Source organism: Mugil cephalus, chromosome 6, assembly GCF_022458985.1.
Source record: "Mugil cephalus isolate CIBA_MC_2020 chromosome 6, CIBA_Mcephalus_1.1, whole genome shotgun sequence".
Lineage (NCBI taxonomy): Eukaryota > Metazoa > Chordata > Actinopteri > Mugiliformes > Mugilidae > Mugil > Mugil cephalus.
The window spans coordinates 28958380-28982160 of record NC_061775.1 but is presented as its reverse complement, the minus strand read 5'-3'; the positions used below and the strand labels follow the sequence as shown (position 1 = coordinate 28982160).

The 23781-nt window shown below is 44.4% G+C and overlaps 2 protein-coding genes across 3 annotated transcripts; one reads left to right on the top strand and one right to left on the bottom strand.

Annotated features, from left to right (window-relative positions):
• Window positions 1-481: 481 nt before the first annotated feature.
• LOC125008839 lies at window positions 482-8281 on the bottom strand. 2 transcript variants are annotated; one of them, XR_007112916.1, is made up of 6 exons: window positions 8195-8281; window positions 5759-6687; window positions 5577-5634; window positions 5169-5352; window positions 1703-3032; window positions 482-1662 (listed from the first exon to the last, which is right to left on the bottom strand). XR_007112916.1 is itself a non-coding variant. In XM_047586170.1 (5 exons), exons 1-5 carry the CDS (start codon window positions 8257-8259, stop codon window positions 2955-2957), a joined length of 1314 nt encoding a protein of 437 aa, XP_047442126.1. In that variant the 5' UTR covers window positions 8260-8281; the 3' UTR covers window positions 482-2954. The 2 variants fall into 2 exon arrangements, 1 of the variants encoding a protein (XP_047442126.1); XM_047586170.1 differs by having other exon boundaries at window positions 482-3032.
• A 606-nt stretch (window positions 8282-8887) lies between these two features.
• On the top strand, window positions 8888-22900 carry wdr18 (WD repeat domain 18). The gene is made up of 10 exons (XM_047588209.1): window positions 8888-9143; window positions 9448-9558; window positions 11741-11874; window positions 12834-12975; window positions 13983-14126; window positions 15910-15974; window positions 17028-17152; window positions 21836-21996; window positions 22325-22393; window positions 22694-22900. The coding sequence occupies exons 1-10, from the start codon at window positions 8934-8936 to the stop codon at window positions 22820-22822; spliced, it is 1290 nt and encodes a 429-aa protein (XP_047444165.1). The 5' UTR covers window positions 8888-8933; the 3' UTR covers window positions 22823-22900.
• The last annotated feature ends 881 nt before the right edge of the window (window positions 22901-23781 follow it).

Sequence of the window (23781 nt, the reverse complement as noted above, 5' to 3'; positions counted from 1 at the left end):
CTCTACTAGACTCTACTGGACTCTACTGGACTCTACTCAACTCTACTGGACTCTGATGGACTCTGATGGACTCTACTAGATTCTACTAGACTCTGGTGGACTCTACTAGATTCTACTGGACTCTACTGGACTCTACTCAACTCTACTAGACTCTTCTAGACTCTACTGGACTCTGATGGACTCTACTAGACTCTACTAGACTCTACTGGACTATACTGGACTCTGATGGACTCTACTAGACTCTACTGGACTCTGATGGACTCTACTAGACTCTACTGGACTCTGATGGACTCTACTAGACTCTGATGGACTCTGATGAACTCTACTGGACTCTGATGGACTCTACTGGACTCTACTGGACTCTGATGGACTCTTCTTGTTGACTGGAGCTGAAACAGTTTTAGTTCTTTGAGGGTCTAAAGTCTCGAGGTCAAAGGAGAAAAAATGTCTTAATGTTTGAGTTTCTTTGGATTTTATTTTATTTAAATGTCTGAGGACCTGAACCCTGGTCTCACTGAGGACACTGGACTCGTTACCGTTAGGAATCAGGTGCTGGCTGCTCTTCATCATCATCTTCATCATCATCTTCATCATCATCATCATCATCATCATCGTTACTGAACTCAACTCAGACTTTTCACCGTTAACACTCCAAACCCTGAGGTCTATCTATCTATCTATCTATCTATCTATCTATCTGTCTGTCCATCCATCTGGTTCTGGTTTGTGGAAAAAACACTTTTTGACCCAACTAATGTAGAAACTAATGTAGAAACACTACAATTTTGTGTTTGTTTGTTTTCATCGACTGAAAACTTGTGTTCAGTGTTAAAGCGTCTTTTTTGTTTGACCTGTGTGTCTCTGGAAGCATCGCTCATGTTCAGACTAATTAATCAGGTCTTAATTTAACCACTTACTCCTGTTTCACAATAAAAGCCTTCCTCCTAACAGGCTTTTATTGTGAAGTGGGTTACCTCATTTAAAGCGTCACATGACTTCATCAGGTTGTGGTACGTAGCACAGGTCAGAGCTTCTGAATAAATTACAAACAATCTGAATTAAATGTTGCAGACAGACATAAATAATCCACCCAGACGTCTTCAACACATTTCATATCATTCAGTATTTTCTTGTCTTATTGTTAAAACTGCAGTAAATCAGTTTTATTTCTCATATCGATTAAGTCAGAGTGAGTTTGAACATGTAATGACTGTTATAGTTTGATGTCAGTGTCTTTATTGTGTCTGCAGGTGGATTTTATTTCAATAAACTCCAGAAAAGATAAAAAGACTAATTTATTTCTTGAAGTTGCTGTTAAAATGATAGATGATCATTTTTAGAAACTTCTTTCCAAGGAGTCACATCACAATCTTTTTACTGAGGAAGAATTTACAGTTGAAAGTCCACAAAGGACAAACCAAAAATGTATCCTCACTTTATCCAGAGCTACAGTACAAATAAAACTGAGACCGGTTGGATAGATTCTGAGCCGGTGATGCCAAGGACGAGGACAGTGGTGGAGGTCAAGGAGGAGGAGGATGCTGGTTTTTCCAGGGTCTGCAGCAATAAGCAGGTCAGTGGTTATTTAGATGAGGCTGGTCTCAGTGCTGGACTCTATAGTATGTGTAGCTGACTACAGGGGCCTGAAGCTCTTTCCAGAACCTCAGGGTCCAGACCAGGGGCCTGAAGCTCTTTCCAGAACCTCAGGGTCCAGACCAGGGGCCTCATGTACGTAACCTCAAAACCAGAAACGTTGGTCAACCAAAAATCCTGACGTATGAAGAATCCGCGTACACATGAATCCAAGCACTTTTTCCTTGTGTCCCAATCATCGAGGAATTGAGTCACGTGTCGGAGCACCCCCACCCATCTTCGTCCACGCCCCCATTTCTTCTTCTTCTTGTTTAATGGCGTTGGCCTCTGTGCTGTACAAAAACTTAGCTTTAAAAAAATATCCACATAAAACCACACCCCCATTTAAATACGCAAAACATGAAGACTGAAGTGGAGCCTCACTTACCCAGATTTACACATTAATGGTTGATTTGATGATTTAATCCCTGGTCTAAACGGGTGAATAGTTCAGCTACGTCCCCACTTTGCTCCCAAACTTGGATTCATGGAACATCCTTCATAATTCTTAAGTGACAAGAAACTGCGATGCTGATTGACACTGGCTTAGTCTTATCTCAGAACCTTTGTGTTACCAGAATTATTTACGGTGCAATTCTGACTTTACAAATCACGACACAGTCGATTCAGATGGGATTAAGATCAGAGACGTCCTCTGGCATTGTTACATATTACCTGAGGTTCCAGATGTGTGTGATGCTGTCAGTGATGTGGAGTCAGAATCAGAAAAGCGCGAAAACACTAAATTGAAAAAGAAGTGGATATGAAGCAGAGTAACGCTGCCTCCTGCCAATACATTCTTATGACGGTTTCCCAGCATCACCTCCAGGTGTCGTTGATCTAAGGATCAGCAGCAGTTGATGCATGTGTACACAGCCACTTCATCCCCATTTCACTCTTGATACATCTCAACTCTGCTGTGAAAAATACCGCATGCAAAGTTTTTTTCTTTAAGATGTAGGAGAAGTAGCAGACGGGCTTTGAGAGGGAACAGAAATCAGCAGCGAGTCTGCAGCTGGTGGAATCTGCATGGATGCTGAAATAAATCCCCGAGAAGGAGGGTGGATGGAAACGTAGAGCAGGACGACCAGGAGCTGAGGAGACCCAGACTCAGCCACCAACATGGCGACAGAATGGGGTCTCTGGAGATACACATAACTCAGGGGAGCAGCTTGGTTGAGGGCAACAAAATCCTGCTGGTTTTGCTGAGTCTCATTCAGATGTAGAAGATCCAGTTCACGGTCAGTAATGAGGTCATTAGACCAGAGACTGTAAAGCAATGATCAGGGTCCAGTTATAAAACCAGCAGGTATGAAGTCAGATCAGTCCTTTTTCTTCTGCTCCAAAACTCCAAAACTCTGAACCGACAACGATTTCCTCAGTTGGAAAATAGGGAAGTCCTGCAGGACGGAAAGAAGAAGAGGTTTGGGATGTGAGAACAGACGACAGAGGCCACGTTTACGCTCTAAGTCTTAGACGTTTCAGCCGGATCTTTCTGTGACTCTAGCTGCACCTTTATGAATCCAGATCCCAGGAAAAAAGAAATAAACAGAGTCTGCGCGGATTCTTTTTTTCAAATGTGTGAACAGCCTGATACGAACATGATGATGTCACCCCCCCCCCCCCCCCCCCCCCCCCCCCCCCCCCGACGGTTAGAGTTAGACCTCGTATATACTGCTGCTTTATGGGCCTATAGACTGGATGTTTGGATACAACACACAGGGTTGATGCACATGCTCTGCCTCTTCTTCTTCTTCTTTTTTGGCTGAGTTCTGTAGCAGAAACAGCGCCACCATGGGCCCGAGATACGTACTACAGCCTTTCTACAACTACAGGTGCTGGCCAGTAAATTAGAATATCATCAAAAAGTTGAATTATTTCAGTAATTCCATTCAAAAGGTGAAACTTGTATACTGTATACTTTCCTTCCACACATAGTGATATATTTCAAGTGTTTATTCATTTTCATTTTTATTATTACAACTGACAGCTAATGAAAACACCAAATTCAGTATCTCAGAAAATTAGAATATTCTGAAAAGGCCAATGAAAAAAATGTTTTTTTTAGAAATGTTGGCCAACTGAAAAGAATGAACATGAAAAGCATGCGCATGTATAGCACTCAATACTTAGTCGGGGCTCCTTTTGCCTCAATCACTGCATTAATGCGGCGTGGCATGGACTCGATCAGTCTGTGGCACTGCTCAGGTGTTATGAGAGCCCAGGTTGCTCTGATAGTCGTCTTCAGCTCCTCTGCATTGTTGGGTCTAGCGCATTGCATCTTCCGCTTCACAATACCCCATAGATTTTCTATGGGGTTAAGGTCAGGCGAGTTTGCTGGCCAATCAAGGACAGGGATACCATGGTCCTTGAACCAGGTACTGGTGGTTTTGGCACTGTGTGCAGGTGCCAAGTCCTGTTGAAAAGTGAAATCTGCATCTCCATAAAGTTGGTCAGCAGCAGGAAGCATGAAGTGCTCTAAAACTTCCTGGTAGACAGCTGCATTGACCTTGGACCTCAGGAAACAGAGTGGGCCAACACCGGCAGATGACATGGCACCCCACACCATCACTGACGGTGGAAACTTTACACTGGACCTCATGCAACGTGGATTCTGTGCTTCTCCGCTCTTCCTCCAGACTCTGGGTCCTTGATTTCCAAAGGAAATGCAAAATTTGCTTTCATCAGAAAACATAACTTTGGACCACTCAGCAGCAGTCCAGTCTCCTTGGCCCAGGCGAGACGCTTCTTACGCTGTTTCTTGTTCAAGAGTGGCTTGACACACGGAATGCGACAGCTGAATCCCATGTCTTTCATGCGTCTCTTCGTGGTGGTTCTTGAAGCGCTGACTCCAGCTGCAGTCCACTCTTTGTGGATCTCCCCCACATTTTTGAATGGGTTTGTCGTCACAATTCTCTGCAGGGTGTGGTTATCCCTAGAGCTTGTACTTTTTTTTCTACCACATTTTTTCCGTCCCTTCGCCTGTCTGTTAATGTGCTTGGACACAGAGCTCTGCGAACAGCCAGCTTCTTTAGCAATCAACTTTTGTGTCTTGCCCTCCTTGTACAAGGTGTCAATGGTCGTCTTTTGGACAACTGTTAAGTCAGAAGTCTTCCCCATGATTGTGGAGCCTTCAGAACAAGACTGAGGAACCTTTTAAAGGCCTTTGCAGGCGTTTTGAGTTAATCAGCTGATTAGTGTGGCACCAGGTGTCTTCTATATTGAGCCTTTTCAGAATATTCTAATTTTCTGAGATACTGAATTTGGTGTTTTCATTAGCTGTCAGTTGTAATAATAAAAATGAAAATGAATAAACACTTGAAATATATCACTATGTGTGGAAGGAAAGTATACAGTATACAAGTTTCACCTTTTGAATGGAATTACTGAAATAATTCAACTTTTTGATGATATTCTAATTTACTGGCCAGCACCTGTAGATGTGGTTTTGCAATGAATCCACCTTCACGTAGACAAACGTTTGCTATGTGTGAACGTGGCCAGAGACAATGATCTTCTCACCTCTCTGAACTGACCTGAACTGACGGAGATTTCCTCAGTGGGTGCGAAGACCTTCTGGTGCCTGAAGAGACCGGATCATGATCTGAGGCCTTGGTCCCGGAGCTGAGCCGGTCCAGGCTGTTAGTTCGAGTCCTGGTCAGTCGGACGTTAGAGAAAAAATGTCGCAGAGAAAGACGAGAAGATTCGTGTCTGCTGAACCTGAAGGAAACAGTTTGTAAAAGAGTCCTAGTTGGTAAAAACACATCAGCCAAGAAACAAGTCAACGAAGAATGAATGTTTATATAATGTGTGAACTCAGTTATATTTAACAAACACTACAATCAACATATAAATGATGATGTAAATCAGCTGGTTAACACAGTTTATGATAAATAACTGAATCCAGATGTGAAGAATCTTCAGACCCAGTTTAGAAAAATCACCGTTGAGGAAGAGACGCCTCGTCAGGACTGAGGTGAGTGGGCGGAGCTTGGCTCTCAGCTGTAAACCAATCAGAAGATGAGATTTAGCCGGAGGTAGAGGTCTGTTCATAATGACACAGCAGGAAACATCATGATGTAAAGATCGTATTTATTGGACCATGTGATCATGTGACATGTTGTACCTGAGCCCCTCCCTGCAGAGGAGGAGGAGGAGGAGGAGGAGGAGGAGGAGGAGGAGCTCTTGGCTTTCAGGCCGTCCTCCTCCCTCCACTCCACCACAGACTGGTGCTGCTCCTGGTTCTGGTTTAGATCCTGTGCTGCCTTGGTGCCTTTGGCTCTGGCCCGTGTCTGTGACGTAATCAGTGGTGGAGACAAGGGGGCGGGGCATCTGAAGGGCTGAGGGGGCGTGGCCACCCAGTCCGGGGCGTAGGGATTGACTGGCAGGTCATTGGTGGGCGTGGTCTTGGGCTTCTGGGCACCATTACGTTCCACCTGAGCTGTGATAGAACCAATATGGGTCTCTCTGATTGGTTCAGTCCGCAGGTTTAAGCTCCGCCCCCTGTCATTTGTTACAGGTGGGTGTAGACGGAGGTCCAGGTTGGCCCCTAAATCTCCTGACCTTTGCCCCCCCACTACTGCCTGTCTGTCAACAAGCCCCGCCCCCATCTTACTGACGTACAAGTTCAGGTGAGGTTTAGACCCAAGGACGCTTGTCCCCCGCTGGACGCCTGTCCCCCGCTGGATGCTTGTCCCCTGCTGGACGCCTGTCCCCCACAGGACACCTGTCCCCCGCTGGATGCTTGTCCCCCGCTGGACGCCTGTCCCCTGCTGGACACCTGTCCCCTGCTGGACACCTGTCCCCCGCTGGATGCTTGTCCCCCGCTGGACGCCTGTCCCCCGCTGGACACCTGTCCCCCACAGGACACCTGTCCCCTGCTGTCCCACATGTCTCCTCTGCTGCTGTCGCTCCACATAACGAGACTCCGCCTCCGTCTCCGTCTCGTCCTCAAATCGCAGACGACGAGTCGGAGACGCTGACAGTCGTTGCCTTGACGACCCAGTGGGTGGCTGACAGCTGGAAGCCACGCCCCCTGTCAGCCTGACCCCCGACCTGCAACACACAGGTGTTCACTTCCTGATCAGTTACCTGACCAGGTGTTAAAGGGTTAGTGTGTGTGTGTGTGTGTGTGTGTGTGTATAGTGTGTGAGTGTTATAGTGTGTGTGTGTGTGTGTGTTGTGTGTGTGTGTGTGTGTGTGTGTGTGTGTGTGTGTGTGTTGTTGTGTGTGTGTGTGTGTGTGTGTGTGTGTGTGTGGTGTGTGTGTGTGTGTGTGTGTGTTATAGTGTGTGTGTGTGTGTGTGTGTATGTGTGTGTGTGTGTTTGTTTTAGTATGTGTGTGTGTGTGTGTGTCTGTGTGTATGTGTGTGTGTGTGTTTGTTTTAGTATGTGTGTGTGTGTGTGTGTCTGTGTGTGTGTGTGTGTGTGTGTGTGTTTGTTTTAGTATGTGTGTGTGTGTGTGTTTTAGTGTGTGTGTGTGTGTGTGTGTGTGTGTGTGTGTGTGTGTGTGTGTGTGTGTGTGTGTGTGTGTTTGTTTTAGTATGTGTGTGTGTGTGTGTGTTAGTATGTGTGTGTGTGTGTGTGTTAGTGTGTGTGTGTGTGTGTGTATAGACGTGTGAAGGATCCAAACAGACCCCCCCCCCCCGTTAATGTTTGACGTTAATGGACAAGAGTCATTAGCAGGAACTAGTCGAGTCACTTTCTGAGTTTAAACTTAAACCTCAAACTTCCTCACGTCCTTTAGGACTGAAGAAGACAAGTCTACGTCCTCAGGGACAGTTTTAGAAGGTGAGTTTTCTGTAGCGTAACAAACATGTCTTTGTTTCTTTGAGAACCTTCATATACAGTTTGTGCTGTGTTTGTTCTATATTTATATTTATATTTATTTGTGTGTGTGTGTGTGTGTGTGTGATACTCACGGAGAGTGTGTGTGTGTGTGTGTGTGTGTGTGTGTGTGTGTGTGTGTGTGTGTGTGTGTGTGTGTGTGTGTGATACTCACGGAGAGTGTGTGTGTGTGTGTGTGTGTGTGTGTGTGTGATACTCACGCAGAGTGTGTGTGTGTGTGTGTGTGTGTGTGTGTGTGTGTGTGTGTGTGTGTGTGTGTTTGATACTCACGGAGAGTGTGTGTGTGTGTGTGTGTGTGTGTGTGTGATACTCACGGAGAGTGTGTGTGTGTGTGTGTGTGTGTGTGTGTGTGTGTGATACTCACGGAGAGTGTGTGTGTGTGTGTGTGTGTGTGTGTGTGAGTGTGTGTGTGTGTGTGTGATACTCACGGAGAGTGTGTGTGTGTGTGTGTGTGTGTGTGTGTGATACTCACGGAGAGTGTGTGTGTGTGTGTGTGTGTGAGTGTGTGTGTGTGTGTGTGTGATACTCACGGAGAGTGTGTGTGTGTGTGTGTGTGTGTGTGTGTGTGTGTGTGTGTGTGTGTGTGTGTGTGTGGTGGTGTGTGTGTGATACTCACGCAGGTGTGTGTGTGTGTGTGTGTGTGTGATGTGTGGTGAACTCACGCAGAGTGTGTGTGTGTGTGTGTGTGTGTGTGTGTGTGTGTGTGTGATACTCACGCAGAGTGTGTGTCGGGGGGCAGCAGGTTGTGGTCTCCTCTCACAGGTAAACAACGACCCTTCATACGTGTTCTGTCCTCACACGGCTGCTGCATTAACAACCACAGGGAGACTAGACACACGGGGGGGGGGGGGGGGGGGGGGGGGGGGGGGGACTCTGATTGGTCGACTGGACACAGGAGGAGGATTAAACAGAGCAGCTCGTCAGGATTAATTAACCTGATCAGACCAGTTTACATCAGCGCCCACAAAGTAGAATCACTGTGTCCAAGGGTTCCGTGTTCTGTATATACTACTATACTAATACTGTACTATACTATTATACTAATACTATACTATTATACTAATACTGTACTACTATACTACTACTATACTATTATACTAATACTATACTATTATACTATACTATACTATTATACTAATACTGTACTACTATTACTATACTATACTATACTACTACTATACTATTACTATACTATACTATTATACTAATACTGTACTATACTATTATACTAATACTATACTATTATACTACTACTATACTATACTATATATATATATGTGTATATATATATATACACTTAATCTCTGGGTTTAATATGACGTCTCCAGCCCTGCAGCTCCTCCCTCTCTCTCTCTCTCTCCCTCTCTCTCTCTCTGTCCTACACTTCCCACAGTGCACCGGGCCCCGGAAGTGACGTAGCTGCCTGCGCCGCGGTGTGTTTGTGTTAGATCCAGCATGGCGGCCCCTCTGGAGGTGATTCTGAGCTCTGACTCCGGATCGCAGCTCTGGAACTGCACCGTGTTCGACCCGCACAGCGGCTCCAGCCTCCTCTCGTACCGGGGGGGCAACAGCGGAGCCCGGACCCTCTGCGTCCTGGGGGGCGAGTACCTCCTGTCCGCCCAGCTCACCAAGAACTTCATCAACGTGTGGGAAATCCAGAGGAAGGTAAGGACGGTACCGGGACGCTAACGGGGCTGCACCGGGGCTGTACCGGGGATGTACCGGGGCTGTACCGGGACGGTTCCGTGGATATTCTGCTGCAGCCAGAGTCCATTCAAATATCCGTATTTTTAAAGTTTGCTTCAAACCGAAGCTAAGAACAAAGAACCGGGTCCGTTCAGAGGTTGAAGATGGACCAAAACCAGCAGAGAAGCGCGTCTGCTGGTTCCACATGTGTCTGAACCAGGTCACGAATTACACAGAATAACGTCTGAACGGATGCGTTAGTTGTAAATGTGTGTGTTTCCAGGATCAGCTGCAGCAGAAGATCGTTTGTCCAGGTGTCATCACCTGTTTGACCTCCTCACCCAACGGACTCTTCCTGGCTGCCGGAGTCTCTGAGGCCATTTACCTGTGGGAGGTCAGTCTCTACCCATTAACACACTCAGGTGGACGTGCTAATAGTTTATAATATTTTATTTCATCATGAATGATGAAATAAATCATCAATAAATCTAATCAGTATCTGGTGTGACTCTCCAGGAGCCTCCACCATGTTTCACTCATTATCTGAGCTCAACAAACATCATCCGTCCAGATGTTTCTCAGCCCAGTTCCTAGGTTCTGGTTCTGGTTCTGGTCCATGGTGGAGTCTCTTTGTCTTGTTTCCATGTCAGAGGGATGGATGTTTGGCTGCAGCTCTTCCATGAAGACCACTTGTGTCCAGACTGGTCCAGACAGTAGCTGGTGGACCTGGGTCAGTTCTGAGCTCATGTCTCTGCTGGACGTCTTCACATTTAGACAAATAATCTGGACGTGTTTTTCATCCTCTGAGTCTCCTCCTGATCCTACTAATCCCTGACTTAGAGCCAGTGGACCTAGAAGGACCGAGGTGGTTGAAGGTAAAGTTCTAGAAACACCAGATACTGATGGAACTTTGCGTTTTGTAAATTGACAAAAATAAACAAATCATTATTTATATTTTTGAAAACATTCTCAGTTTACAGTATTTTTTCACACAGTTTTATATGTATGTACAGTCCTGCTCACCGTTATTGGCACCATGAGGTTTAACTACATAATGTGGAATATAAATGAATCATGTGACACTTTTCTTTTCTAAAGAGAAGAACGTGTTTGATACAAAAAAACAAATGATAAACAACAATTTAAAACAATAAACAATGGGAGGAAAAAACAGTAAAACTTAAAGCTTGATGTTCCACTGGTATCGACACCCTTTGCTGTAAATCACCATGGAAACACACTGTGACTCACCTGTGATAAATAATCTGTGCCCATGGACATGAATTAGAGAATGAACGATGACTCCGTGTTTTAAAAACCACCTGTTTCCCCTGATCCTTTGTCACGATGGTGAAGACAAAGCATCTGTGATAATCAGCAAACACAAGGTCAAATGATGGAAAACATCAGGTCAAACATCCACAGACCTGAAGGCCGACCTGCAACAGTCTGGGGTCCTGGGGATGTCATGATTACTATCAATACTACTACTACTACTATTACTATCAATCAGTTAATGAATTGATCGTAGCGTTTCCTGAATACCGTCAGTAAATATTACGCCGGAACCGTAGTTAAGAGCAACTCGAGCAGAACGAAAACGAAGTTACACAACACCTACGCAGTGTTTCCTCCACATTCATTTAAGAGCGGCGGGTTTCTATTCCTAAATCGTAGCCGCCGCTCCTTCATATTATTTTATTATGCAAATACACCACTGCTGCATTTCTCTCTGGTGCTCGCGACAACTAAGGCAAACAACACATAACTGTCCTGCGCAGTATCTACTCTTTGAGGTTTTCGAGGTTATTGTGGCCCAGAAGTTTAACATCATGTCCGTTTTAAAATCTCGTCTTTTAAACGCTGACGTTCTCGCTACGCGCTGGTCTGTCGACAGTATCACATGATGGTGCCGACCGACGCTACACGTTAAATTATCTGACGTTTCATCGAGTGGTTTTCTTTTTGCTCAGGTGTATGTGTCTACAAGTTCAAATATTGGATCATATAATTAGTAATATAATTATAATAATTAATTATAAATATTATAATTGTGTTCATGTGATTTTACATATAAATATATTTGTAAATCAATCAACGCATAATAATCGTGATCATCGTAATATTGTGATCAATTCTCTGACAATAATTGTACTAAGGAAAACTGTGAGCGTGGCATCATCATGGTTTCAACAAGTACCGTACGCTGCCCTAAACCAAACAGGGCTTCATGGGCGAAGGACGAGGAAGACGCCATCACTGAGCAAAAGACGTAAAAAGGAACGAATAATCTTTGACAAAGACGACCTGACCACAGATATTAAAGAGAGGCCATTACTGCTGCACACACTGTTCTTTCTGTTTCTTCTTTGAAAAAAACTATTTTCTTTGTTAAATTACTTTGGACCTGCAATTAAAAGATCCTGATGATATAAATTTGGTACATTTCCATTTATTTCTGAAGATATTGTAGAGGTCATGCATATATCATGGTGAGCAGGACTGTTACTGGACTAATGGTGTGCTGTTCTCTGATTGGCTCAAGTGTATTAACGTCTATTCTCTGATTGGCTAAGGTTTGTACAGGTAAGCTGATGTCTGTCCTCAGCCGTCACTATCAGGACATCACCTGTCTGAAGTTCACAGACGACTCCAGTCATTTTATTTCTGGAGGAAAAGACAACCTAGCACTGGTGTGGAGTCTGTCCAGGTAACACACCTGAACACAACACCTAAACGCAACACCTGAACGCAACACCTGAACGCAACACCTGAACGCAACGCCTGAACACCACACCCGAACACAACGCCTGAACACCACACCCGAACACAACACCTGAACACATTACCTGAACTCGTTAACTGAACCAGGTTTGTGTTGTTGTGGGTTCTAAGGCAGCAGAACCATCACAACCATGAGGCTGATCCACAAAGACTGATTCTCCTCAGATAAGGAGAAAAGTCAAACACATCAAAGAGACGCCATAAGACAAAGGACTGCAGATTAAATACATGTGTAAACTACACATCAGTGGCTCAGTTAGTTTAGATTTAATGAAGCCATGAAGCTGCAGAGATGAATCAGATGTGACCCCTCTGGAGTAAAAAGATAAACCATCATTCTATCATGTTACCTGGGCGACAATAAAGCTGCTACATCACATCATATATGAATGAAATGATGCTGATTCTGAGCTGTGTTTGAGCTTAGCGGGGGTTTGTCCCAGCTGATTGGCCGGTGGGCGGAGCCTTTTATGAGATTCAGGTAGATCCTGAAAGTTACCCTAACCTGAAGCAGGTCAGCTGTTCAGAGTCAGTTACCATGGTAACGTAGCTCCATAAGAATGAATCCAGCTTCATGAAACCAGAAACTCAGAGTTAACCCTGAAGTTTCCTCCATAAGTCTGTGATCCTGCTCCATGATACAGACCCTCGAACACATCACCTGATCAACACCTGATCACATTAGCTGATCACATGTGTACGTTTGTATTTGTAGGATTATTTCTCTGAGCAGCACACATGATGTACACATGATGAGATGTTGTACGTCAGAGTTTAGACCGACCAGGATGCTTCAGGACACTAACCCTTAACCCTGTGAATGTTTGGTAGAATCAGACGTTTTCTGGATGAGGTTTTGAATGAGGAATCCTCCCATTGTTTTAGTGTGGTCCAGCTGGATTTAAGCCACGGCCCCGAGCCTCGTCACGTCCTGTCTCGTCACTCTCTACCAATCACAGACCTGCACTGTGGCCTGATGGGAGTCCAGGCCAGAGTCGCTACAGCCTCCTTAGACCAGACTGTGAAGGTGAGTCACCTCATTCACCTACACAGGTACCACACTGATGACCAACCTTCTCCTCTGGGAAGGGACACAAATTCGTTTTTAAAGGACGTCGAGACCAAAATCAAGAACCTTTTTTTAATGGTTGGTCGACTGTATTTTAATCCTGATGATGAACCTTAATAAACCCTCGTCCATCCTCCGTGACCATCAAAGGAGACAAGAAGTTTCTATGTTAGGATCAATTGGTAAAATGTCTGTGGTCATGTTGACTGACTGACGATAATGAACTACACATTAATCCATTTAAAAGCAGCTGTTTTTTACTGAACTATTTATGTCACTTACTATTTCTGAAGAGGAGAACTCTCTCTGTTATGATGTTCTCCTGCCGTCATTCATCAGACAAACCTCTGTGTTTTACAGACTGAGTCGATTCCTTCATCGCAGGATGAACGTTAAGATAAGACTTTATTTATCCCTGTGGGGAAAGCGGAGCTACAGCATCAGGGAACAACAGTGCAAAGTAGAAAAAAAGATTCAAAAATAGAATAAGGCAGACAAGAGAAACTAACCAGAGAAAGTAAATTTAAGTTCCTGTTTGGAGCTGGAGTCACAGACGACTACTGCACATTGTTTTTACTGCAGTGTTACAGGGAACATATCAGCATTGTGTCAGTAATGTTTATTGAATCAGTGACTGACTGTGATTGAACACTTCATTTTATTGAGACGTCAGTCTTTTAACCAATCAGATGAGCGTTCACTGATCACCTCATTAATATCTTTAAACTCGGAGCATCTCCTCATCGTGCTCACATCCATTTTTAATTTCAGTAAAACCCGTCTGACATAAATCCCAGGAGGCTGCGGTTTAATGGATGGTTAGAAGGTGTTGAACCTGAGCCAAGATGTTGTCGCTGCCACACTTTAAATTACCAAGTTTTTAAGTGGAGCCTGGAACAGGAACTCAGTCTAAGACCTAAGTCATCATTTAATCAGTGTGATATATCTGCTGCCTACCTGTCCAGGTGTGGGAGTTGTCCTCGGGGGAGCTGCTCCTATCCGTCCTCTTTGATGTGGAGATCATGTCGGTGACCTTTGACCCCTGCGAGTATTTCCTGTTCTGTGGAGGAAGTGATGGAAACATTTTCCAGGTGTCTCTGTGCAACCAGGTGAGTTTACAGTCTCCGAATACGCAGAACGGCCACGTTTACAGACACGTGTCCCCTGAACTCTGAAGATGTTGGGTCTAGAAACTCCAACCTCTACGTTGAGCAGGAACATCTGACAGAACCAGATTCAACTGGCTAACGCTAACCCTGGATCAGACAAAGACTCTAATCTAATCTAAAATAAAGAATCGTGAACACTGATAAACCACTGGCATCAGAAACATGGAGCTCATGGAGAGATTTCTCCAGAAAAAATCACAACATCCAGAGATGGAAGGTGGTTCATGAATGAGCTCAATGCCTCAGCACTAATGAGCGAAGCAGCTCCACCAGCTCTTGGACATTTTAATACAATGAATCTCTCCAGTTGTTGTGGTGAGTCACAGGCTGCTGTAGCACAATTCTACAACTCTACATCCTTTAAACTACAGCCTAAACCCCGCAAAGCATATTAGTGAACACATTAATGAATGTATTGATGAACACATTAATGAATATATCAATTATCTCAGTCTGATCTAATGTGAAAACCAGTCCAATGTGCGGATGTAAAGAGAAGATGCTTCGTATTTTTATTCATTCATCTCCTCTGATGCTGTTGCCTTTACATTTTAAATGTAGTTAATAAAATTAACCAGTTAATCCGTCTCCACCTTCCCTGGATGAAGATCGGTCTTTAATCTCAGAGGAAGTTTGATGCTGCCGCTCTTTATTCTAATCTGTTCATTATTAATTCATATCAACACTGATTTCTACAGTAATAAACAGTAAATAGTAAGTAAATAGAAACCAAGGCCTCCTGTGGATGGTTGATTTCACCGTGGTGTTTCCCACCTGAGCCCCATGTGACATTTATTGTTTTCATGTTCAGACTGTGGGACGTTTATATTTCTCTAGGTCTCTGAAACCTTCATCATTTACCATCTCTAACAATGAAAGACCAGAGGATTTAAAATACACTACGGTCATTTGTTGTTAGAAATTGCCACAAAGGAATTTGAACGACTCAAAATGTATTTCAGAAACTTTTGGCTTTAACTTCAGTTCTAATGATGTGATGGAAAACAGCTGAGACAATCTGAACGCAGCCAAAACCTTCAGCACCACAATGGCCCGAAGGTTAATCCTGGTTCAACCTTTTAAAGTTCAAACATTTGAAGAAAAATAATCTAAAAAGATTCTGTCAGTGTTGATTAAAGGAAAATAAACGTCTAAATAAAGTTACTGAACTGATAATGATAATAATAATGGTGACAATAATAATAACAATAATAATGATGATGATAATGATGATGATGATAGTGATGATGATAATGATAATAATAATAATAATAATAATAATGATGATGATAATGATGATGATGATGATAATGATAATAATAATGATGATGATGATAATAATAATAATAATTATAATGATAACAATAATAATAATGATGATGATGGTGATGATAATGATAATAATAATGATAATAATAATGATGATGGTGATGATAATAATAGTGATAATGATGATGATGATGATGATAATGATGATAATGATAATGATAATAATAATGATAATGATAATGATAATAATAATAATAATGATGATGTTGATGATAATGATGATAATAATGATGATAATGATAATGATAATGATAATGATAATGATAATAGTAATCATGATGTCTCCTTACTCGTCAGGTTAATTGATCCAGATCCATATAACATAATAATATGGATCCATGTGGACGTGGTCTCTGTTTATACAGATTCATCATTCAAACTGTTTTATCTGCAGATTCCCAGCCGCGAAAAATCCTTCCAGTCGGACAATGAAGGAAACCAGGTCTTCAAAGGACACCGGTAAGACCCCAGACCAGGGACTAGGGACCAGGGACCAGGGACCAGGGACTAAAGACTAGAGACTAGAGACTAGAGACCAGGGACCAGGGACCAGGGACTAGAGACTAGAGACCAGGGACCAGGGACTAAAGACTAGAGACCAGGGACTACAGACCAGAGACCAGGGACTAGGGACCAGGGACCAGGGACTAAAGACTAGAGACTAGAGACTAGAGACCAGGGACTAGAGACCAGGGACCAGGGACTAAAGACTAGAGACCAGGGACTACAGACTAGAGACCAGGGACTAGGGACCAGGGACCAGGGACTTAAGACTAGAGACCAGGGACTAGAGACCAGGGACCAGGGACTAAAGACTAAAGACTAGAGACTACAGACTAGACACTACAGACTAGAGACCAGAGACCAGGGACTAAAGACTAGAGACTAGAGACCAGGGACTAGAGACTAGAGACTAAAGACTAGAGACTAGAGACTAGAGACCAGAGACCAGAGACCAGGGACTAAAGACTAGAGACTAGAGACCAGGGACTAGAGACTAGAGACTAGAGACCAGGGACTAGAGACTAGAGACCAGGGACTAAAGACTAGAGACTAGAGACCAGGGACCAGGGACTAAAGACTAGAGACCAGGGACTACAGACTAGAGACCAGGGACTAGGGACCAGGGACCAGGGACTTAAGACTAGAGACCAGGGACTAGAGACCAGGGACCAGGGACTAAAGACTAGAGACTAGACACTACAGACTAGAGACCAGAGACCAGGGACTAAAGACTAGAGACTAGAGACCAGGGACTAGAAACTAGAGACCAGAGACTAAAGACTAGAGACTAAAGACTAGAGACTAAAGACTAGAGACCAGAGACCAGGGACTAAAGACTAGAGACTAGAGACCAGGGACTAGAGACTAGAGACTAGAGACCAGGGACTAAAGACTAGAGACCAGAGACTGCAATCCAGAGACCAGACACTAAAGACTAGAGACTAGAGACCAAAGACCAGAGAAGTTTGGGGTCGGGAGGTTTTTAACTGATCTTTGGTGTCTCCTCAGGAACCTGGTGACGTGTCTCTCAGTGTCCATGGACGGGACTCTCCTGGTCTCTGGGTCACATGATGAGACAGTTCGGCTCTGGGACGTCCAGAGTAAACAAAGTGTCCGCTGCTTCACTCACAAAGGTACCAGGACCAGGACAGAACCAGGTGTAGAGGACAGAACCAGGACAGAACCAGGTGTAGAGGACAGAACCTGGACCACGTGTAGAGGACGGAACCAGGTGTAGGGGACAACTAGGACCAGGTGTAGAGGACAGAACCAGGACAGAACCAGGTGTAGAGGACAGAAGCAGGACCAGGTGTAGAGGACAGAACCAGGACAGAACCATGTGTAGAGGACAGAACCAGGTGTAGAGGACAGAACCAGGACCAGGTGTAGAGGACAGAACCAGGACAGAACCAGGTGTAGAGGACAGAACCAAGTGTAGAGGACAGAAGCAGGACCAGGTGTAGAGGACAGAACCAGGTGTAGAGGACAGAACCAAGTGTAGAGGACAGAAGCAGGACTAGGTGTAGAGGACAGAACCAGGACAGAACCATGTGTAGAGGACAGAACCAGGTGTAGAGGACAGAACCAGGACCAGGTGTAGAGGACAGAACCAGGACAGAACCAGGTGTAGAGGACAGAACCAGGACCAGGTGTAGAGGACAACCAGGACCAGGTGTAGAGGACAGAACCAGGTGTAGAGGACAGAACCAGGTGACCAGATGTAGAGGACAGAACCAGGACAGAACCAGGTGTAGAGGACAGAACCAGGACCAGGTGTAGAGGACAACCAGGACCAGGTGTAGAGGACAGAACCAGGACCAGGTGTAGAGGACAGGACCAGGTGTAGAGGACAGAACCAGGACCAGGTGACCAGGTGTGACCATTTCTGCTCTGAGTGGACTGTGGTTCTTCCTGCTGATGACTGGTTTGTATGTGTTGGTTTGGCCTCTATCTTCCTGCTCTGAGTCTCCTCTAACACTGTGATTCCTGTGGAGGTTGTTGCTGATGTCACTTACTGATGTTCTGGGTTTTTCTTCAGCTCTCACTATATTTCTGTCATTAACTGCTGTTGTTTTCCTCGGCCGACCTGTTCCACGTCTGTTGCTCAGTTCACCAGTAGTTTCTTTCTCATTCAGGACGTTCCACATTGTTGTGTTGCTTTGCCCAATGTTTGTCCAGTGGCTCTGACTGATTTTCCTTCTTTTCTGCCATAGACAGTTCTTCATGTTGGTTTATCCTCTTTAACAAGAAATTCATACTTTATAGGTTTGAGCCGAGGCCAAACAGGGACTAGTCATGCAGCCATTTACTGTTTGATCAATCGACCTTGAAGGCAACACCTGGTTCCCGTCAGCCTGCCCCACCTTGCCCCCAGGTGTATGCTCCCTGCCATGTTCCCGTCAGGCTGCCCCAGGGCAGCTGTGACTGCTGAGGTAGTTTACCTCCACCAGGCTGTGACTGTGTGAGCGAATGAACAATGCAGGCTATTGTAAGCGCTTTGAGCATCTAAAAATGGAAAAGCACAATATAAAACCAGTGCATTATTATTATTGTAGTTTATCAAATAGATTATTTTTTTACCTTAACTGGGTCGTGGAGGCAGCAAATAACTTTTGGGAGGCGGAGTTTGACCTGGAGATTATTCTTTTATGTTATATTAGTATTGAGACGTCTGTAGTCAGGTTCTCTCATGTTAGCATTAGCCTGTTAGCTCGCTAATTCAGACTATTGTCTACTGGTAATGGTTAATGGTGAATGGTCTTGTTTTTATATAGATCTTTTCTACCTATTGGTTCATGTGATTCCTTAGGAATTAGAAGTGGAACTAAAAAAATGGATTTTTACACAAATGCTGGATGTTTTACACACCCCTACTGTTAATATATCTGTTAATTGATATGTTAATTGATGGTGGTGGCGTGTGTCGTGTGATGCTGTAGTTGTAATTGGCGGCCTTGTAGCTGCTGTGTGTATTAGGTAGTGTGCATTGTGGCCTTGTGGCTGGTGACAGCGGCTTCAGAGCGTGAAGAAGAAGAAACGCCCTGCAGTGATCATGAGTGGCACTTTGTAATTAAGCGAATCCTCTCTGCTCACTTCAAACGTAGACGATAATCCCTCGTCTGGCTGGACGGACGATTTGCGGACGTCCTCTGCCCCCATCACGTTTTCAGACTGGATGTTAAGGAAAAAGTTTCATCGCCCGTGACTTCAAACCGCTCGGTCTCTCGTGGTCTTAAATGCCAGACCTCATTTCTCTCCATTGTTTTAAAGCAACACTTTCTCCTCAGAGGAATCTTAGTGATGTTTTCAGCTCAGTGATGTAATACCACCCATATGAGCCCTGATCAGTCAGAGCTACACTGAGGATAATGTAAAACTAATCTGAGGCTAACCCCAGGCTAATATAAAACTAATGTGAAGCTAATGTGTTAGAATCACTGTCATAATGTCGCTGTGGCTGCTTCGGGTCTGAAGGAAGATTTGCTCCGGACTATTCGATCTCACAGCTGATCATCTGTCTCCTCTTCTGTTCTCAGTTATGGACGTAAACAAATAAGCCATGAGGTCCTTGAAGGAAATGGAATCAGTTCCAGACTCTGTCTTTCTGTCAACGTGTGAAATCTGCACCTGTTACTAAGAAACAATCGTCTGAAAAGAGCTTAGCTTGAGGCGTCCTCACTCGATAACATCTGTGTTAGAATCTGAATTATCTTCACTTCAGACACTTGAACACATCACGCTGGAATGACAAAGACAGAAAGCTGTTGGTGTTTGGGACATGTTGTTCTGGTCATCTGAGATAATAATGACTCAGGAGCCTGAGGATCTGTTTGGTGCATTGGCTCAACCACAGGTTTGATGTTGAGTTTCTGATCTAAAGAAAGAATCCAGGTGTCCTGTCAGGTAGTTTTCAGTGTTCAGAGTGTTGCAGTGTGTTGGCAGCTCGTCTGCCTCGAGTTGTCTCTGTCTGATTTATCCTCAGTGTTGGACCACGTTTTGGACCATTAGTGTGATTCCTGCAGCAGGAGCCAAGCAGCAGTTCAATATCATAAATTGAGTGTGAGATAATTACCACAAAAAGCAGAAATACTACAAACCTCCTAACAACATGTTAGAAACCAACCTGGACATCCCATAAAGAATCATTGATTAATTATAAAGCGACACATCTGTAGATTTTCATCAGATAAAATGATGTCAGTGTTTTATTTTTATGCTTTTAAAAACTCAGCTTGAACCAAACTGACAAAGACCGAACTGGACTAACGTGTCAGGCTGATGTTGACTAATCGGGTGGTGCCTCAGGTAAAGGTGTGTTCAAACCCACAACAAGAACACAGCTACAGACCTGATGTTTTCCACTTCAGTGTAAAACAGTTTTTATGGTGACAGAAATGGAGATGTTGGTCTATGACTTGATTCCAGGAGGAGGATGCAGAGTTTGGGTTCTGAAAGTCTGCAGGATTTTCTGAACCAGGTGCAGACTCACTTGGTTGAACTCTTAAACCCTGAGAGGACAGATGTAGAAACATTTGGAAGCTGTGTGAAATAAACCGCTGAAGCTGTTCTCTGGGGTTTCCTTCACTATGTAAATGAGATTATTAGACATTCACGCATTACTCAAATACAGTGATTTGTGTCCTCACTGTAATATGAGGGAAATTATTTTAAAAACCTTGAGAGGACGTTGCTGCCGGCTCTGAAAGCAGTGGTTGACTTGTTTCTGCTAATCCACTCCCACATGTTGTTTCCTTGCTGTGAAATGATTCTGGCAGAGCGTCACGTCTTCATGACTTCCTCCTGATAAACTGGAGGAAAACACAGATGTTTATTGAGCTGATTTAAACCAGCGGAAGATTGACTGATTGGTTGTAAACAAATAAACAATGCGCCATCTTTATTCGATAAACCAGCCAATCAAACACCTGGTCAGTGGACATTAACAAGTCCACCAGTCTCTGGCCTCTACTCTCCTCTGGGGGAAAAATGGTGACGTTACCATGGCTACAGGTGGAGAGGATGATGGACGGATGATGAGACTGTAACGTCATGCTTGGTGCTGTAGTCTGAGTGAAGATTGTACCTGGTACCTGGTAACAGCTCCTCAGTTAACCTGACCCATTCTTTATTGATCCATAACTATCAGTTAGAACATGGAGATGATGGAGAGGCAGCCTGAAACACACTGGTACCAAAAGGACCGATCACAGCTGTGGAGTTCAGCTACGATGCTACAATGCTACGGTCTCAACAACGATTATTAATTATTAACGTAGAAGCACAAACCACCTGTAACAGTAACCAGGCTGCTGCCACGCTCTCATTCTTCTTCTTTGGGCTTCATTGGCCGTTGTTTAACCTGCTTGGAGTTCCACCGTCTGTCACAGTGACCTCTAGTGGAGAAATATAGAACCAGAACTCAGTTTGTCCAGAATATTCAGGAAGGAATCAGCTGATAATGTTTGGGAGTAACTGATCAGTCTTAACTCGCCAGACTATCAAACACTAAACACCTTCTTCTTCTACTATTGTGATGAACAGATATTTCCTGGAACCTTTGATAAGAGACCTGAACGTTCTTATCTTCTCTGGTTCTACCCGGCTGGTCTTCAGCAGATGGTTCCTCCATATGAGCTGGTTCTGCTCCAGGTTTCTTCCTGTTAAAGGGAGTTTTTCCCTCAGGCTGCTCTGGAGGTTTCAGGCTGGTTTTTGTGAAGCGTCTTGAGACGATTTGTGTTGTTATTGGCGCGATATAAATAAAACTGAATTGAATTGAAAGGTGTAGCCTGGTGACGTGGTTTCCTGTCTGTGTTCAGGTCCAGTGACGAACGTGGTCATGATGGCAGCTCCGGCGAACATGTTCCTTCCTGACAGTCGACCCTCCGTCGCTCTGCCACGATTCAGCCGACACCTGCACAGCTCTGAGGGCGACGCAGACTCGGGGGAGGTTTGTGTTCGTCTCCGCCTCCACAGACAGGTGAGCATCACCTTCATCATCATTATCATCATCACCACCATCAACTTCAGTTTCCTCAATCTGAGAAATATGAAACAGCTCAGAGGAATCATTTCAAAAAAAAAAAAAAGAACTGTCTCACCACGGAAACACGCTGATATTTACACACACACACACACACACACACACACACACACACACACACACACACACACACAAAGGGTTCTTGTGTGTTTTTTACTTGGAAGGGTTCTTGTGTGTTTTTTACTTGGAATGGTTCTTGTTGTGTTGTTTACTTGGAAGGGTTCTTGTGTGTTTTTTACTTGGAAGGGTTCTTGTGTGTTTTCAGGACGAGGGCGAGACGTACCTGCAGAAAGCCGAGAAACTGAACCAGTTAATGAACGCCGTGACTGACAAGGTGAGGGGGCGGGGCCTCAGACGACCATCATGTGTTTGTAGTTGGATCAAAACAACCTGGACCAGAACTGAGAAGTTAAATGTTGTGGTTCTGGAGTTTCTGGATGGATAAGTTTTGGGTGTGAAGAATAAACTCTGCGGTCGCTCTGGATGTAGGAGGATTCGAAGCACTAGTCGCTCTAATCAACAGTTAAAAGCAGATTACTGAGATGTTCTGAAACAGGGTTTGGCTGTTTAAAGGGACACTTGTGGAGGACAGTGTCCTCGTCTCCTGAGACTCTGTTTCTTTTCTTCCTTTCAGTCGGTGTTTGGTGACGGTGAAAACACGAAAGTTCGAGTCGCTGAGCTCGAAGAAGAAGTTCAGACTTTGAAGAAAGTCAACAAAGATCTGTACGACTTCTCCAGCCAGCTGCTCACCAAGCCCACATAGACACACATGGAGGCGCACAACTACACACCCACAACACAACACCTGTGATACACAAAATAAAATCTGTTTTTTGAAGAATTCATGTCTCTGTTTGAAGCTTTTTCAACCAGAACCAGAACCAGCTCTCTCCTTCTCCTCCTCTTATCCTCCTCCTCTTTTTCTCCTCCTCTTCTCCTCCTCTCCTCTTCTCCTCTTCTCTCTCTTTCTCCTCCTCTCTCCTTCTCTCCTCCTTCTTTCTCCCCCTTTTCTCCTCCTCTTTCTCTCTCTCCTCCTCTCTTCTCCTCCTCTTTCTCCTCCTTCTCTTCTCCTCCTCTCTTCTCTTTTTTCTCCTTTCTCTCCTCCTTCTCTTCTCCTCCTCTTTTTCTCCTCTTCTCTCCTCCTTCTCTTCTCCTCCTCTTTTTCTCCTCTTCTCTCCTCCTTCTCTTCTCCTCCTCTTTTTCTCCTCCTCTTCTCTCCTCCTTCTCTTCTCCTCCTCTTTTTCTCCTCTTCTCTCCTCCTTCTCTTCTCCTCCTCTTTTTCTCCTCTCCTCCTCCTCTTATCCTCCTCCTCTTCTCTCCTCCTTCTCTTCTCCTCCTCTTTTTCTCCTCTTCTCTCCTCCTTCTCTTCTCCTCTTTTTCTCCTCTTCTCCTCCTCCTCCGTCATCAGCTGAAACACATTTGATCCTGTGACCTATTCATTCATTCATTCATTCATTCTCTCTAAGGAAGCAGGTTTTATTCCAGGTGATGATGATGATGATGATGAGGGTTATGATGAAGATGATGATGATGATGATGAAGATGATGAGGGTGATGAAGATGATGATGGTGATGATGATGATGAAGATGATGATGATGATGATGGTGATGATGATGATGGTGATGATGAAGATGATGATGATGTTGATGAGGGTGATGAAGATGATGGTGATGAAGATGATGAAGATGATATGAGTTAATAAAGTAAAAGCATTGACGTCC

What these genes read in the sequence shown, in the direction of transcription:
- LOC125008839 (XM_047586170.1), bottom strand. Translation starts at nt 8,259, where the DNA reads ATGAAGGGTCGTTGTTTACCTGTGAGAGGAGACCACAACCTGCTGCCC. An exon ending in CTCTGCAGGGAGGGGCTCAG is followed by an intron (nt 5,635 to 5,758) that starts GTACAACATGTC and finishes ATTGGTTTACAG; the next exon opens with CTGAGAGCCAAGCTCCGCCC. An exon ending in GGAAATCTCCGTCAGTTCAG is followed by an intron (nt 3,033 to 5,168) that starts GTCAGTTCAGAG and finishes TCCGTCCTGCAG; the next exon opens with GACTTCCCTATTTTCCAACT.
- wdr18 (XM_047588209.1), top strand. Translation starts at nt 8,934, where the DNA reads ATGGCGGCCCCTCTGGAGGTGATTCTGAGCTCTGACTCCGGATCGCAG. An exon ending in CAGGTCTTCAAAGGACACCG is followed by an intron (nt 15,975 to 17,027) that starts GTAAGACCCCAG and finishes GTGTCTCCTCAG; the next exon opens with GAACCTGGTGACGTGTCTCT. An exon ending in GTCTCCGCCTCCACAGACAG is followed by an intron (nt 21,997 to 22,324) that starts GTGAGCATCACC and finishes GTGTGTTTTCAG; the next exon opens with GACGAGGGCGAGACGTACCT.